This window comes from Vigna umbellata, chromosome 6 (genome assembly GCF_029865625.1).
Source record: "Vigna umbellata cultivar VRB3 chromosome 6, Vumbellata_1.0, whole genome shotgun sequence".
Classification (NCBI taxonomy): domain Eukaryota; kingdom Viridiplantae; phylum Streptophyta; class Magnoliopsida; order Fabales; family Fabaceae; genus Vigna; species Vigna umbellata.
The window spans coordinates 24,036,759-24,054,800 of record NC_142170.1 but is presented as its reverse complement, the minus strand read 5'-3'; the positions used below and the strand labels follow the sequence as shown (position 1 = coordinate 24,054,800).

The 18,042-nt window shown below is 32.3% G+C and overlaps 1 protein-coding gene across 1 annotated transcript; it reads right to left on the bottom strand.

Moving 5' to 3' along the window:
- Window positions 1-2,919: 2,919 nt before the first annotated feature.
- EMB2785 (elongation factor family protein) lies at window positions 2,920-17,233 on the bottom strand. The gene is made up of 19 exons (XM_088092918.1): window positions 16,810-17,233; window positions 16,628-16,702; window positions 15,742-15,892; window positions 15,246-15,314; window positions 14,967-15,139; window positions 9,643-9,780; window positions 8,530-8,655; window positions 8,007-8,105; window positions 7,672-7,792; window positions 7,504-7,567; window positions 6,729-6,783; window positions 6,520-6,644; window positions 5,553-5,626; window positions 5,247-5,296; window positions 5,001-5,087; window positions 4,293-4,343; window positions 4,137-4,220; window positions 3,493-3,543; window positions 2,920-3,335 (listed from the first exon to the last, which is right to left on the bottom strand). The coding sequence occupies exons 1-19, from the start codon at window positions 17,125-17,127 to the stop codon at window positions 3,252-3,254; spliced, it is 1,995 nt and encodes a 664-aa protein (XP_087949044.1). The 5' UTR covers window positions 17,128-17,233; the 3' UTR covers window positions 2,920-3,251.
- Window positions 17,234-18,042: the final 809 nt, after the last annotated feature.

Here is an 18,042-nt window from a genome sequence, read left to right as displayed (position 1 = left end):
GATTTAACTGATTGGAGTTTAATATAATATTTAAGAGTTTAAATATTCATTTATGATTACATAATATGTAATGTAACTTTAAAAGCTTTTTAACTCATCGAAAGTTAATTAAAACAATTCAATATCGATTTATTCATATATATGGTGATATTAATGATATGACTTTTGTATAATTACTTCAAAATTTAGTAAACTTATTTTTTATAATTTTTTAATTGGGTAATTGTGTAAGAAACTACAAAATTTTAAGTACATGTATTCTTTATTTTATTTATAAATAATCTAGGCTAAATTATAATTTTGATCTTCTAAATTTCTTGACCATATTCTTTGATTCTTTTATAATTTTTTATACAACTTCAATCCCTAGATTTTAGAGAAAAATAAAACATGAATTTGGTCTAACAGACCATTTTTGTAAGTTTTTTTTTATTTTTTATATTAATTAAATTAATTTTATCGTATCTTCAACTAATAAGTTAACTTTAGAATTCACTTGTACCGAGTAAAAGAAATAATTCATATGTGAAGATGAAAACTAGGCAATTTTTTGAAGAATATAAGAACTAAACTCATGAAGAAAAATAAAAAATTGAAAGGAACTAAAATTGTAATTTATCTATATTATTAATATGAAGTTTGTTGTTGTCTTAATACATTTAATTATACATCTGGTTCAGTAGATCTTCATTTATAATTAATTGTGTAAATAAAAATCTAAGCAATGTAATTTAGAAACAATAGTTGTATTTGGAAAAAATCATCTGCAATAAAGAAGAAAATTACTAATCAAATGAGCTTTCTATGGTGGTGAAAATGAAAAACAAGTAAAAGATATGGCTACTCACCAAAGTTTTAAAAAATGAAACTGAATACTTGCATACTATCACTTATACATTATTTAATATGTTACATTTTATAATAGTGTATATTAATAATTTATTAACTTTATCTTTTAAATTTGAAAAAGGTGATCATTATCATTGTATATTTATATAAATATTATATTTTAAAATTTATTATTATTAAAAAAATAAATTAAAAAATCCAACAGGGGTCAAGATACTAGTACTCATCGAAAAATAATCCTAAAATAGGTCATGAAAATTATTAGGTTAGAAATGTAATTGTGAAACATTGTTTGTAACATTTAAATTTTGCTTACCAAATATATTATTAGAAGTAAAAATAGAGTAATATTTGGTGGAGCTAGAAATCATGGTAGCCTTGTGACATAAATAAAAAGTGTCACTCTACTTTACTCATGTAGTTGAAGTGTTAGCTTGGAATTTAAATTCCATTCTTCAATGCTCATTCATCATTAATAATTTACTGTTCATTGATGTGATTCCAGGTTCCTCAACGTCACTTTTGTTTCCAAATTTTGATATATTTAAATTAAATTTTAAAATGTTGTTTCAAACCTACGTTTAGAGTAATTTCTAAAGTAAATTTCTTAGTCCAACTTCCATTTAAGAGTGAACTTGATTTTAGGTTAATATACAATAGAGATGTTAAAACAACTCCAGTCCCTATCAAGGTGAGTTTATCTATACAAATTGTTTAAAGAATAAAAAACAAAAAACAAAATTATTTTATTAACTAAAATTAATTTATTCGTTAGATATAGGTTTTTTTTTTGTCTTTCATAAATATTTATAGAAAAAATCATGAAAACTAGTTCTGTAATATCTCTAGCAGAAAATGGTTAGCATACTTGTTGTTTTGGATTATTCGAAATAATTCTCCTATTAGATTAGTCTCAAATTAATCAAATATAATTACATGGTATATAATAATCAAATATAATTAAAAAAAACATAAAATTATAAGTTGTCTCAAATTTTTTAAAATGTTTTTCATAGGAGCATAATTATACACAAACCGATCAATTTCTTTATAACAATGTAACTTAATAGAAACCATAAATTACTATTTTTAATACATGAAACCTACCTTTCTGTATTACATAAAACTTTTTTTCTTTAAAAACTTCAAATATCGACGTGTCAGTGTATGACCGAGTCATATATATATATATATATATATATATATATATATATATATATATATATATATATATATATATATATATATATATATATATATATATATATTTGCAATTTAATTTTCATGTTTTAGTATAGTTTTTGTTCCCACCACCAAAATATATTAAGAAAACTAAAGAGTCATCTCGTCTAAAATTCGATAACATTTTGATCACGTTTCAATTATTAATTAAATATTACAAATTTGTATAACTGAAATAATCTAATAACTTTAACTAATAATAGAAAATTTTAGACAGAATTAAGATTTTAAAAATTTTCAAATTGAATCTGAGTCTAAAACTTTTATAATCCTTTGAGTACTAAAGTAAATTATATTTTTTAATTGAATCACTATTTTTTATTTTTTTGTAAAATAGATAAATTATAAAAGATTAATAAAAGTTTAATTAAAAAAATTTAAATTTATCAAGAAACTCAATAAAGTGAAAATTTTAATAACCTGTCTCAATTTTTTTAAGACTCACTTGCAGTCACGTGGCTTTGAATATTTGAATTTCTAACTAGGCTGCTGCTAAATTTAATATCCGTTATGTGGTCAAGGAATCTATAAATAACACAATGCATTGAAGCATTTGACCCTTCCGCAAAACCTAAGAGAAAAGCACAAGTCAAGAAAGACGTTCACTTTAATTTTATAGCAAAAAGTAGATACAGTAGATTATGACCATTTCTTGACATTAAATATTTTTCAAAGAGAAACTATATAAAGAAACTTCTTGAAAGTAACTTATACATAAACTACTTTTAACTTAAGAAAAATCTCATTCTATCTTTCTTAGAAGTTCTTAGTCCAACCATGTCCTTAAAAAGATGGTAAACATTGCCTTTTGTTTTGGTGAGGACAAAGTAAAGGAAATGTCAGAGTAAACCATTATTACAAAGCAGATACAGTTTAATCTTTTGAACAAACGTTTTTGATATTGCATCATCACCATGAGCAACTTGTTCCATGGCCAATTATTAACCTCTACTGTGAAAATACAAAATTGAGTTAACTTACTTATCACTACAAAAGAATATTTCTTTCTGCTGAACTTGTAATACAATCAATACTTTAATTATGCAAGAACCTGGTAAGAAAAAAATTGCTTGTAAAGACTATATCGTACACTGAATTTTACAAAATTTAATCGAGGATAAACTCTTCATTCCTCTGGCCTTCTACTTTATGTCGTCTCTTCACTCCTTTGGCCTTTTACTCATAGCTTTCCGCTTGTTAACATCAAGGTATTTCTTGCGTAAACGAATGGCTTTTGGTGTAACCTTCAGGAACAAAAGTTTAAACGTACGAGAAATGCAGCAGTGAGAACAATTAACAAAAGTTATTGATGTCAAATGAATATCACCACAAACGTTAAAACTTTAAAGAACAAAAAAGTAACATAATTTTGACGACAATAAATTGCATGCAGATATTTACCTCAATAAGCTCATCGGAAGCTACATAACCTATAGCTTCTTCAAGTGTCATCTGCAACCACACCACATCAGATGTAAGTACACAAGGTACAACCATTACAATATGGCTGCCTTTCCGCTAACTATTTTTCAATTACATACTAAATACAGCCTAAAAGTGATGATGCCAAGTCTGAAACATAAATGCATGGTGGAATCCAAGAAGCCAAAAGGACATGGTTAATTGAATATTGATAGTCACCGTTCGATATCAGACTTCAAAATTGTTCTGTTTCATAAGCTTTCGTATTTGAAAACTGTGACAAAAAGTTAAGAAAATATTTTTCGCTTATGAAGATTATCTCTAAAGCAATTATTGTATATGATCTCTGACAATCAACAAACAACAAAAAATTTCATAGTTCAGGCGAGGTAAAGATTTATTTGAATTTTGTACTTCCAGTGGATACTTAAAAATATCAGGGTATGTGAACTCCTAATTAGATCTATCAAACGATGAATCCTAAAACTAATTGCTGGGTAATATGCATGAATGAATAGAAATCATGAACCCCCTACTTGGTTATGTAGTTATTAGTATTAGAATTCTCATTGTCTAAAATAAGCAAGTCGTAACAGCATAATTTTGCCTGACAAAATACATACCAGGCGAGGGGGAGTTAGCCTAACATTCTCATCTTTGGAAGCAGCACGTACATTTGTAAGTTCTTTGGACCTCACTGGATTCACCTGAAATATCAGTATTTGTTAGCGAGCCACCAACTTTGATATAGAACTAGCATTCAGGCTAAGAATACTTACATCAAGATCTGTATCCCGTGAATGCTCTCCAACAATCATTCCATCATAAGTCTGGAAACCAAATCAGTAAATACTGTAGCCAGCATAGCTTATATATGCAATAAAAGAAAAAAAAAAAAAAAGAAGCTAGATGCACATTGTTATGTTGTTAAATTTAAAGCCTCAATGCAAGGTCAAAGTATTTAACCACAATTTAACATAAAATACTGACAATTTTTGGGAAGAAAAATCATAGCTAGATTGATAGAAAAATATATATTTTACTTGAGAATCATCTTCTAAATTTATCTTTAGCAATCCCAAACTCCCAAGATGAAAAAAATAATAAGAATAAAAAGATTTCTAACTACATGGTCTCGAGCAGTTAATGCAATGCATTGACTATTCTGATAAATGGTAACTAAGTATAGCCATGAAAAACACATGGACAAAATGATTGCTATCAGAAAGTCATTTTGGATCATAATGAAATAAAAATAAAAAAAAAACCATCTTAATATGTGTACAGCAAACACATCATTAACCCATAATTGGCTAAACATTATGTAAAGAGGTAACAAAGACTAATTTATTTTTTTGAGAGGAACTAGGAAGATTAAAAAAATGAAAACTATAATGGAGACACTAGCCGCACATTTACAAATATAAGAACTAGCGTTACATATAAATTATAAATTATATTTCATGAAAAACATGACAAATTCTGACCTCCATTCCAGGATTTACAAAAAGAGTCCCGCGAGCTTCTAAGCTCATCAATGCATGAGCTGTGATAGTACCAAAACCCATGGACACCTGTTCAATTAAGTAAACAAAATTGGATAACTACAGGAAATAAAAACCACACAACCCAAACAAGATTAATGATTCGAAACACGATGCATATCGTGTGAGTAGTAACTAAGTGTAGTTTAGTTATTGTTAAGTTCTTTAAGGATGGGCAGCCAAACATACCAGTACTCCTTTCCTGACATTGCCCAGAGGGCCTCGAAATTGTTCATATGCTGCAACATTACAATAACATGCAAATTATCACAAAATAAAATAATTAAAAAAGACTTCTCATACCAAACTAAGCCGGTTGCAAGAAGGGGGGTCAAACAAAGTGTGGAGAGTTAGTAGTAAGCATAAGCACTGTTGACACTTAATAAGCAAAACCTCATGGGAGTTTGCAAAAACATAAAGCAAACAAATTGAAAATTCACAGCATTACATGCCAGTTCAAAGAAAAAGATATTAATTTATGTAGAGAATTGATACCATGGAAAGCACGATGCATGAATCCAGTTCCACGCGTATCACTGCTGAAGACACTCCTGTACCCAACCAGACCCCTGAACAAACAAATTCAAGAAGTTATGAAAGTTATTGCATGCTTCATAAGATCTGACATCACTAGAACCATCATACCAAAGCAGTTCTATCTCCATTGATGACAAACTTCCATGAACAGAATTTCAGAAATTACTCAAGTGACTCTCTGGGATACAGCCACAATAGGGAAGAAACCAGAAATCTGGACTATTAATTAGTGAGATATGCCTTCTGGATTCAACCATGATACCAGAAGCTATTTATGACAGATAATAATTATAGAAAAATTAAACATGTTTAACTGATGTCCAATAATTGAAAAGATTCATTCCATTTTACTCTTTGCTGGTCATCCAGGAGCAAGATTACTTTGGAAAGTCACCAGGATCACACCAAGTGGTTATCATCTCCCCCAAAATGGCAAAGGAAAGGATAATAAGAAAGAAACAAGAGACCTGAGAATGCAATTTCTTCAAAACAATGCATCTATAGTATTTCCATTAAATACAAATATATTTTACCTATGACAATATGATAGGTTTGATACAGTTTACAAAAGAAGGAAAAAAGGTAGTTAGTACAGTTGTAATTACGTAACTGTAACAGACTATTATAAATAGTCTTATTAGGAGGTGAACAGGGAGTTTTTTTGGGGCTTTTGGAGGACAAGGGGAACTAGGAGAGTTAGGGTCCTCTTGAAAGACCTTTGTTTTCTGCTATCCTTTGTTGTTGTGTTCCTACCAAATTGGTAGGATAGTTCTGTTACTAATAAAACATTCAAGAATCTGTCTTGGTATTTTCTGTAATTCTGGGTGTTCTATCAAAATACAATTAGAAAATTAGTAGCATTTAAGTCCTGGGTGAAAAACAGATAAAAAAGATAACTTCAAGAGAGAAAGATAACTCAGCTAACCTTGATGGACAAGTCAAAGACAATCTAGTTCGACCAACAGTTCCAGGGACAGGACCCATGTCAGTAACCTCAGCTCGTCTATGAGATAAGGCCTCCATTACCAAGCCAACATGCTCATCATTTACCTGGAATAGATCCATTAAGTTTTTACAACATAGAAGCCCAAACTCTTGGAAAACCATACTATGAATAGCAAGTTGAATTATTACCTCAATTGTAACTTCTTCTACGGGCTCAAGCTTTTGACCACTTTCAGTTTTATACCTATTAAATCCACAGAAAAGTTCACTAAACCATTATACAAAAACATAAAAAGATACACGAGCTCAGACGTCGTATAATGTATCAGTTCACATTCAGAACCATTAAACCACCAAAAAGTACCAAAAGGTCAAATATTTTAAATAGGTAGACCTTTTACAAGATCTATTAGATGAGAAGAAAAATCCATACAGTGTGATGGCATGAAAAAATAAATAAAAGATCAGCCTTCACAACTATGCTAAAAGACGCAAGTTCCATGCTTCTTGGATGTTATTCATGAACTTCATTATTTGCTAATAGAAATTAGAATCTTGCTGTTTCAGGAATCATATTAGCATTGTTATGTGGCAAGGACTTGTACAATACCTAGAATAGCAGGTATAATAAACAGGGACTATTAGTGTTTTGTATCACATCATATTGTCACATTACTACTATATCTCTAATATCCTTTTCTATCTTTTTCAATAATTTCGGTTAGATTCGAAACCATTCCTGAGGCCTCAATTATTTCAAAGATGGTCTTATTAGACTTCTATAACTAAGCACTTAAGTATTTGATTCTTTCAAATATACAGTAAATACAAAGCTTCCAGCATTTACTCAATATTTAAATAGCATGCAAAACCCTTATTGAGTGCTAGACAAGCAAGACCACATCGTGTCAAAGCTGATAATATGACGAATAATTTGGAGCTTGTTCAGTCCTTGGAAACTCACATGACTTTAGGTGGAGAGACAGATAACTCAAATCCTTCACGTCTCATATTCTCAATCAAAATACCTGTTAAAAAAGATGCCATAAGCAGCTGTGTAAGCACAGCAAACCATGGAGTTTTTGTATGAATACAACAGAGATCACACAATTTAAAAGAAACAGGAACAAACCTAGCTGTAGCTCTCCTCTTCCCTGAACTTCAAACGATTCTGATAAGCCAGGAAGCACATTAATGGCAAGGTTGGTTTCAGTTTCAGCCATTAGTCGATCACCAATTCTCCCCCCAGTCAACTACGAAACAAGTTCATTATTAACCTATACTCAATAAAGTAACCAACAAGTACAAACATATCATAATTTTTATGCAAAAGCTAGAAAATACTGCTTTAATTCAAAGAAAACAAAGGGTAGGTGTGAGTTGGGATTTGTGAAGCATACCCAAAGCTTTTTACACAAGCAACAGATGGAAGAAAACGAAAGTAAAAGTAAGACAAACACCACTTACATGAGTGCCATCACGACCAGCCAATGGGGAGTCATTCACACCGAAAGTCATAGAAATTGTTGGAGGGTCCAATTCAACTGTTGGCAAAGCAGACATAATCTGGGATAAAAAAAACATTTACTCAAATTACGAATTACATGTTAGAAAAGTTCATGAAATACAAAACACCTAGTTGGTATTGAATTGAATATAAATTTAATAAAATATAACCCAGTAAAAAAATGGCCATTTTGTTAGGGAATTTATTGAAAAAAAAAAGTATTCCTTGAACAAACAGTAAATGCCCAGTTATATATCAAAGTACATTCGTAATTAAACTTTAAATTGTAATACTAAGATTAAGTTAGCTGAGAATATATTTTATAAAAATTAACCAAATACAAATAATTTCTATAAAGATACAAATAAATTTATCTATTCATTAGCTTACAACTATTTAAAATAAAAAAAAGTGTATTTGAAACATCAATGTCCATACAAAATAAGGAGCCAAACCATATGTATATACTGAAAAATTAAATACCTCCACAGTTGCCACTGTATGGCCTATTGATGGACTGGACAGGCCAGCAATTGATATTATATCACCAGCTCCAGCACAATCAGTTAGAACCATGTTTGTACCCTTCTTTTTCATCAGTTTCACCACCTAAAAAATGAAAATCGTATAAAACTAGAGCTTCCAGTAGAAGGTCAAGATATCTTAATCTAATACAAGCTATTAATTTTTATAAAAAAAAAAACTACACTTCAGTTCAAGCCATTTGTAGATAATTAGTACTTTCAGGGATTTCTTAGTTTTTATGATTCCTCTACATTTTGAATATAATTATATGACTTTTAATTGCCAAGAGCGTAGAATAAATTTAAAGAACAAAAGAACATGAGTAATAGTAGAGTGATACACATTTATATTCATTTGACATACATTAAAAGGGTAAAATGATTATAAAAGAGTAAATTTTTATATTTTTTGAAGATAGAAGAGAGTAAGAAAGTAGTGTCAAATGAATGTGAAAAATATGTGTGTCAAAGTATCATTTTTCAAAGAACATATATCTGCCTACATGTTTAAAAATCACAGATTATGTTCCATAAAGAGTTGATTAAGAACATGAATGATATTTAGGCATGAAAATTATTGGCCTTTTCAGAGACACTAACTGTAAAATATTGATGTCAACGATGGATTTACTGTTGATTTGCCTGCTAGTCGTAAAATTCAATGTTGATATATGTTTGGATGGAAATATTAGAGACATATATAATGTAAACGTTACTTGCTTATTACGTACTTTATTCTAAACCAGTAAAAAGTATGTATTTATGAAATATTTGGCAATAAAAGACACCCTACTAAGAATAAATGAAAACATTCTTCCTAAACAATAAATATTGTTGGAATTCAAAAGTGCACTATGTCAGATATTCTTATGACGGATAACACAGACAAACGTTTAAAATGTATGCAATAATACCACCACCAAGTTCTACAGAATACACCAATACAATGTGAAAAATAAGAGTAATTACTGGTTTACTTCACAAATTACTCATTAGCTGAAGATTACCACCATAATTATTACTACCAGTCTATTCATCATAATAGCAATTCCAAGCTTCTACACCCACAAACCTTTCCATCTTCAATCTTTTCAGCACCAGAATCTTTATTCCGTAGGCCATGAACCCGGTCACCAACACGAACAACCCCAGATGATATGCGTCCAGTCAAAATTCGCCCAAGATAGAAATCACGTTCCATCATTGAAACCTGAAAAGCACTATTAAGCATGCTATTTCACTGATCCTAAGTATACATACAAAAAGTACAAGAAACAATAATTCAAAGAGGATAAAAGAGAAACAGATTTCTAAAGCTATTATGCCTTTAACCTGTGGGCTCCTACAAGGCTAAAATTAACTGTAACTTGTATTATTTGTATAAAGTAATATGAGTGATGAACAAGGACCCTTTGTAATGTCCACAATAGTCTATGATCCACGGACACGCTCATAAATCCAGCGTATCCATGTTGAAGACATCTAGCACAGATACGCCTAAAACACTTACATGAAGCGTGAATAACAAAAAAATATATGCAAATATCAGGCACAGATATGCATAACAGCTTTAAATCAGAATAAATAGTCACAGTTTTGAAGGATTCATTTTCTAATTTCTTTTAGATTGAGAGCATATAATAGAGTGGGCAGATACGCATAATAGAAATTGACAAACTAAGTTTCCTATCAGGCACAGATACGATAACAACTTTGAAGGATAAAATTACACACGTGAAATGTCACTTTCAATTTTCCATTAAAAGTTACAGCAAATGAAAATTATTTGATGTGGTGCAGCCATGAAAACAATTTGAAGCGGGCAGAAAACTATTCGAAGCGGTGCTCATGTTCAATAGTTTTATTCTTGTCAGTGTTTACAGGGAGTGCTTGACACAGTATATTTTGTCTCTTTTTTGTCTTCCTAAAGTTTTTTTCTTTCCTTTATAGACTACTTTTTTCATTATTTCCTATTATTTATTTATTTTAAACAGAGGCAGTATTATGATAGACACCAACTGGTATGAGAATAAGGACTGAATTTTATTCAATTGAACTGATATGGAATTACATATTACTAAGGAACTAAATAAAATTGATTGAGTGCAAAGGTTCCCTTCCATGATGTTGAGAGCCTGGTTTTTCCCTTCCCGAAACCCACTTGAAAAAAAACCACTGAAAAACTGTCCCCAAATCCCCCCCTCCTCCTATTTTTTTATTCTGCTTAGAGGCAGTTACACTAATCCCTACCAATAACTGCTACAATAATTAATAACTGTTAAAACAATTCAGTCCTGTTAAAAAGTCTAGATCCTGACTCTCTCCTGATAATATTTATTTGGCCTAACAATGCCTCCTGTCCCCACCAAACAAGAGCCACCTTCTCCTCAAGGTAAGGAGAAATATGCTTCATGATGGTTTCTACTGGTTCCCATGTGGCATCACATTTTGGCAGGTCACATAGAGCCTTTAAGACAAATTTGAAAGAATCTACGACTCTAGTTAAATAGGAGTCCCCCTTCAGTGTGTGATATCCGTCCACAACTGAAATTTTAGGGGTTAATTCACAAAAATTTGCTCTTATTTCTCCCAGGCTAGCTAGCCATTCCATTCCCAACACCACATCAATTCCTCCAAGATCAAAGACAAAAATCTTGTTGAACTTTTAGACCCCGCATCTCCAACTTTAATTTAGGACACACCCCTTCACAATCTAGTTTTCTCCCGTCACCCACCTCCAATTATGGAGGTTGCATATATACCCAAATCCTGTTGTTGCACAAACATGACTGAAATGAAATTATGAAAGGCTCCATAATCAATGAGTGCCATCACATGCTTTTTCCCCATCTTACCCCACAACTTAAGTGTTTTCTTTGACATAAGGCCAACAATGTTACACATAGATAATTGAAGATATTTTAGCTCTGCATCTTATACCAATGTATTTTCTCCCTCTATATCCATGTCTTCTTCTCCCTCGACCAACACTAAAATCTATTTGTTTGCAAACACATGGCCTGCCCCAAATTTTTCATCACATTTAAAGCAGAACCCCTCCCTAAACCTCTCTTGTAACTCTGGATCTTTTAACTTTCTAAAGCTTCTTCCTCTTAAGGCATTAGAAGGTTTCACCACACTTCCCTCTCCTGTAGAATTACCCATTCCGAACACATTGGATTGTTGCTTCACTCATTGTTCCGACGTCACTATGCGATAATTACTATACATCCTCATTGGTCTACTCCTCGTCCCTATTGAATTTCCCCATTTTATGGCCAACTGATTCTTCTCATCCACCCTATGTTCACAATCCATTAAATCAACCAAGCTCTTGGCTGGATAGAGCTTTAATTTTGCTTTAATTAATCCTTGAGCTCATTCACAAAGATGCCCCTCAAGTATGTTGGTTTTGCATGCTTTAATGGACCAGCAAAGAGTTTGAACTTCTCTTTGTATTCTTCCACTAAATTTGTTTACGTGAGACCTAACAACAATTCAAAAGCCTTTTCAACCATGGTTGGAAAAGCCTGATAACCATTACTTGAAAATCCTCCCAAGTTAGTTGGTGCATAGAGAACTCCCACCATTGATACAAGGTCAGTGCTTTTCCTTCCATTGCCACCATTACCACCTATAATATTTCCTCTCCTAACGTACCTTTCAAATCAAAGTATCTTTCCATTCTAGTTGTCCAACCATATGCATCATTTCCATCAAAAAACGAACATCTCTAACTTGCTCCAACTATCAACTTTGTGTCGTCCACCATTATGGCTCCCATGTGTGTTGTTCTAAGAAATTGTTTGGCTTCCATCTCAACTCTCTTCCTCCTATCTAGCACTAATTTCCCAAACGGAGGCATGCACTCCATTTAACAGTTCAATGTTCTTCACTATTATTTCAAGCATTGCCAACAAACCTTCGACCCCCTTTGCAATGCCTCCATCCTCACTTCCATGCAGTATGTTGTCACCATGAATGGCCTCCAAGAACTTGTTAGCTCTTATACAAGTTGACAAACATCAATTGGTAAGACTATGATTAAATTTGATTCAACTGAGCTGATATGGAATGAAAAATTACACAAGAACTAAGTAAAATAAATCGAGTACAAAAGTTCCCTTCCAAGATGTCGAGAGCTTAGTCTCTCCCTTCCCTTCCCATAATCCACTTCAGAAAAAACTGTCCCTATCCCCCTCCCCCCGTCCTCCTATTTTTCTATTCTATTAATAACTGCTAAAATAATTAATAGTCGTTAAAACAATTCAGTCCTACTAAAAAATATAAATCCTAGTTTTCCTCTTATAATATTTAATTATAAGAGGCCAAACATAATATACTTAGATGACTTAGTAAAATATGTCGGCAACAATACCAAATTCTTCTAATTCTAACTTAAAAATTCCAAGTTTTTTTCAAAGATGATCAACAAGTTGATTATACCCTTTAATGACCTTGTTAGTTTATTGGATAAAGGAACATCCAATTTATGTATGGAGACAATCTATAAGCTCTCAGATAGAATGTTCAATTCTACTGAGTTGGTTTCAAACCTTGCAAGAAACCCTTATTGTGTGACTTCATATTTGTTTATTGTTGCTTGTTGCTGCAGATAAATGTTTTGCATGTCATAACAATGATGAGAAGATTTAAACTTTTGAAACATTCCTTGCAATCCATGGTTATTACTAAAAACGGAGTTCTTATAAAGAGAATGATGTGAGCATGGCTTAATCTGTCAAAGACTTCATTTTGAATAATGTATGACAAATTTGCATATATCTAAGCTTTGACTAAGCCTATCTATAACATGCTTAGAGCTTATGATATAGATAGCACATGCCTCACTTGGTTGTTTATAATGTACTAATTGCTAGGTGGACTAAAACTTGTACTCCTCTCTATTACATGGCTCACTCTCTAAATCCTAGGTAAATTTATCCTATCAATAATAATTTTTTTCATAATTTTTATGTAAATTGTTAAGAAGTGGACTTTAAGCCTAACTCAACCCACAAACCGGCTTGTAAGGTGAGGTTTGCACCCACATATATACTCTAAATTGATCTTATCTCTAGTTGATGTGAGACTTCCAACACACCCCCTCATGCCGAGGTATATACATCTCGTGCGTGGGACTAGGCATTGATGAGTGGTTTGATAACGGGTGAAATGATATGCCCAACAAACACAAATCTTACTAGGATAAGCTCTAACCCATAACTCTGATACCATGTTAAGAAATAGACTTTAAGTCTAACTCAACCCCAATAAATCGATTTGTAAGGTGAGGTTTGCACCCACATATATATTCTAAATTAGTTTTATCTCTAGTCGGTGTGAGACTTCCAACATAAATAATTAGACAATTACTAAATTTTATGATATAATTTTTTCTCTCAATTTGTATTTATTGGTATTATAGTGAATAATGGCTTCAAAAGACTTCAAATAGGATCCCCCACATGAGGATGAAGAGATTTCTAGGGAGAGGAATAAGTGTTTGAAAAGGTTTTTCACAAATAGGGAGGATACAAGAAAGGTTGCACTTGAATAGGCTGACTTATCAAAATCAAATAACTTTGCTTCTTTCAAATCAACTAAAGATAGGTAGACAATGGATCCTACATCTTCATGGATGATGCATGGTTCCTTTGCCCCTCTCCTTCAAAAGCTAGCATTGAAGCTTCTTATGCAACCTTGCTCATCATGTTGTGAAAGAAATTGGAGCACATATTCACTCATTCATTCATTAAAAGAAATAAGTTGAATCCCAAAAGAGTTGAAGACTTGGTTTATGTGCACAGTAATTAGTAGCTTTTGGCTAGGAAAAGTGAATATGACCAAGATAGCACTAAAATGTGATGATGATGACAACCTTTGAGTGGCAACCTTCTCTCTTGATGAACCAATTATGGAAGTTGTCCCATTTACAAAAAGGAAAGATATCGATACTATTCCTATTACTAGGTAGTAGGCAATTAGTAGTAATTTACAATTTCTATTATGTTTACAATGTCCAATTTGGATAATATTTAGTAATGATTTTCAAGTTTAGTATGGCTTTTAAAAAGAATAGAATAGCATTTATTTTATTTGGTGAATAATATATATGCACAAATACATAATCTAAACATGGTCAAATATATTTCTCAAGATGAGACAAATCAACGTCTCAAAGATGTGTTGTGGCCGATACTAGTATAGCATCCATGCATCATAGGCAATAGTAATTAGAATTGAGTCCACAGAATCCTCAGTAAAAATTTCACTTGATATAAGAAATTAAGTGTGTTGGAAACAAAAGGAAAAACATAATGCATCAAAAAGACAACTTCCCCAAAGAGCAACTCCTTAGGAAAAAAAAAACCTATCAAAATTCTAAATACTAACCAGCATTTGGAAAGGTGCATCAGTGTTTGCATTTGGTGGTGGGACATGTGTTACAACTGCATCAAGCAACTGTGACATATTTTTGGTCTCTGCAGGAGGATCCTTGGTAAACGTGGTAGACGCCCATCCTTCTTTAGCAGAAGCATAAAGAACAGGAAAGTCTAGTTGTTCCTCTATAAACACAAGTACAATAATAATAAAATCCCAGGGAACAAAGTTTAGACTACATAACATTCAAGTATAAACAAGTATAATTATAAGATATTTCCACTTTTTTACCTGTAGCGCCCAGGTTGGCAAATAGATCAAACACCAGGCTCTCAACTTCATCACATGTCTCTTCAGTAACTGTACAAAAAAATTAAAATTACAAGAGCTATGTCATAATTTACAGCTACCAAAGTACCCAATAGATACAGATAAGAAATATATAACCATCAACATAAATTTTATCAGCTTAACTGCAGTTTAGGTCTACATATCATCTTCATTTCTTGAATTTCCGCACCCCAATTTTTTCCTGAATTTGATCCCCTTATTAAAATCACATCCAATACTTTACATAAATGCTAATGTATATCAGCACTCTAATGCATGCCAAAAACTCCATTAAATATCAGATGTCAAGTTAATAAAGGACCAAACTAAACAATTCAAATAGTGGGAGATCAAAATCGCACAATAAAAAAAAAAAGTGGGGGACTAAATTCAAGAAATTGATAGCAAGGTGTCCAATTGGGCAATTAAACCAATCTGGGAATCATGTGAGGACTACCTGAAGGACGGTCTACTTTGTTTAAAAGAAGAATAGGTCGCAACCCATACTTCAAGGCCTTTGCCAGAACAAACTTCGTTTGTGCAAGAGGACCTTCACCTGCATCAACAACTAAAATTGCTCCCTCCACCATCCCAACAACACGCTCAACCTACACATCAACCAAACATAAAAATAAGATAAGCAACCAGATTGCACAATAACAGCATATAGGCCACCAATTAATAACTGTTCAATACTTTCAAATTCATATTTGCAGAAAACTTAAAACAAAAGGGCATCTTCAGTGACAATGACAAGCTTTGTTCAAATCATCACCTCTTTATAATAGTTTTGAATTAAAAGAAGCACTTTCCATTTTTGCAATCAAACATGCAGGACTAAAGACATGTTTGGATGAATTTCACTATAAACATTCAATAAGATAAAACTAACTCGTACATTTTTTATTTTGAAGAAGCAGATACAATAAAACCTTCACAAGTTAGTATACGCATAAGTTAATTTTAATTTATAGAAGAAACTTTATTGTGGACATGTATGGACAAGCTTCTTCATAAACACTTTTAAGAGAGAGAAATATGAAATAAGTTTTTCCATATACTAAAGTTAGCTTATATACAAGTTAATAACAATTCAGAACTTAAAGAAGCTATATGAAACAGTTGCTACAAAATTAGCTTCTAGCTTACGGAAATGGTGGTTTATTTTTTCCTTCTTATTTTTCTCCACTGGAAGTGCTTCCAGAGAAACTGTTCCAAACAGCCTATTTCTTTTTATTTTCTTCTCTTACAAGGTTTATGAAAAAAAAAATCCATCAAAAAACATGACCCTAACTACACGTAGTTCCAGATTAATTGGAACAATATTCCATTGAAAACCTCACCTCTCCACCAAAATCAGCGTGCCCGGGAGTATCAACCATGTTCAGCTCGTTCTCCTTCCACGTAACAGACGTAACCTGAAAAATCAACCACGCGCCGTTAGTGTTCTCTAATCCATATCCATCTATCCGATTCAATCGAAAACGTGGTCGAGGCGCTGAATAATTGAAATTAGGGAGCGGACCTTAGAAGAAATTGTGATGCCGCGCTCGCGCTCCAGCGAGATGGAGTCCATGGCGCGCTCGTGGGGGATGTCGGCGCCGCACTGGCGGAGGAGGCGGTCCATAAGCGTTGTCTTGCCGTGGTCTACATGGGCGATCACGGCCACGTTGCGGAGGCGGTTGGGGTCGATGGAGGAGGCGCTGGTTGTGGCGGCGGGGTCGACGGCGGGAGCGGCAGCGAAGGCGCGTGAGAAGAAGCGCGAGTGCGATAAAGGAGGGGAAGAAGGGGTGAAGGATTTTCTGGTAGAAGACCAGAGAGAACGAAGAATGGGACCCACCATGGTTTTGGTCTGAGTTACGACGATGCAGAAAACACCATGGAAGGGTTTTAGCTTCTTCCAACTTCCAGCACTGGAACCACTACTCCAAGGTTTAGCAAGTACCACAAGTTGAATTATTTTTTATGATTTAATAATAACTTACTAACAAAACACTTATGCTCCCTTTATTATATTTTTAAAATAAACATGAATTATTATTAAATACTATAATTAAACATATCAAAGAATATTTTTAAGAAAAAGTATTTTAATAATTTAATCCATTTCAACATGTTAAAAAGAAATGAATGTTGAAGAAAAGATTAATTACTTATATTTAAGAATAACATTGAAAATAAATAAATATATATATTACTTTTCATCATAATTTTAATTTATGTAAAAATATTGTTTTTATTAATTTCTTCTATCTTATTTCCTTTAAAATCAAATAAAACGTGTGTTTTTATAATATTACTTTTTCAAAATTAAATTTCTTAGTAGGATCTCATTTTGACAAATTGCCATTAAGTAAATTATATGGAATTGATTCCATGCAGTAGAACTGATTCACCAAGGTATTGGTTTTCAGAATTAGTGTCTGATTCTAACATCCAAAATTGATTCCTTCAACTTCTTAGTTTTACACAATATATTCATTGCAAGTGATAAAATTTAAGATGGTAACTTTTCACCTACAAATCTCCTCGTCCTAACTAAGATGATGTGAGAGGGTAATTGATGGCAATTCCTTTAGGAATTTCTCATCCAAAGAAGTATCAACTTAGACTAAGACTAAGAAAGGAAAGTGAATAAAGACTTTCAACAAAAGTTTTCTCCTTATCTAAGTCTTAGATAGATTTTCTTTGCTAAAACACATTTATATTGTTTTGTAGGTCACAAATAAAGGTTGGAAACCATGCCTATGCATCATAG

Bases quoted from the DNA above. Each gene is read 5' to 3' on its own strand.
- EMB2785 (XM_088092918.1), bottom strand. From the start codon at position 17,127: ATGGTGGGTCCCATTCTTCGTTCTCTCTGGTCTTCTACCAGAAAATCC. The intron at 15,140-15,245 runs GTAAAAAAGTGG...TTGTGTTTATAG, and splicing joins TGCCAACCTGGGCGCTACAG to AGGAACAACTAGACTTTCCT. The intron at 3,336-3,492 runs GTAAATATCTGC...TTGTTCCTGAAG, and splicing joins CTTCCGATGAGCTTATTGAG to GTTACACCAAAAGCCATTCG.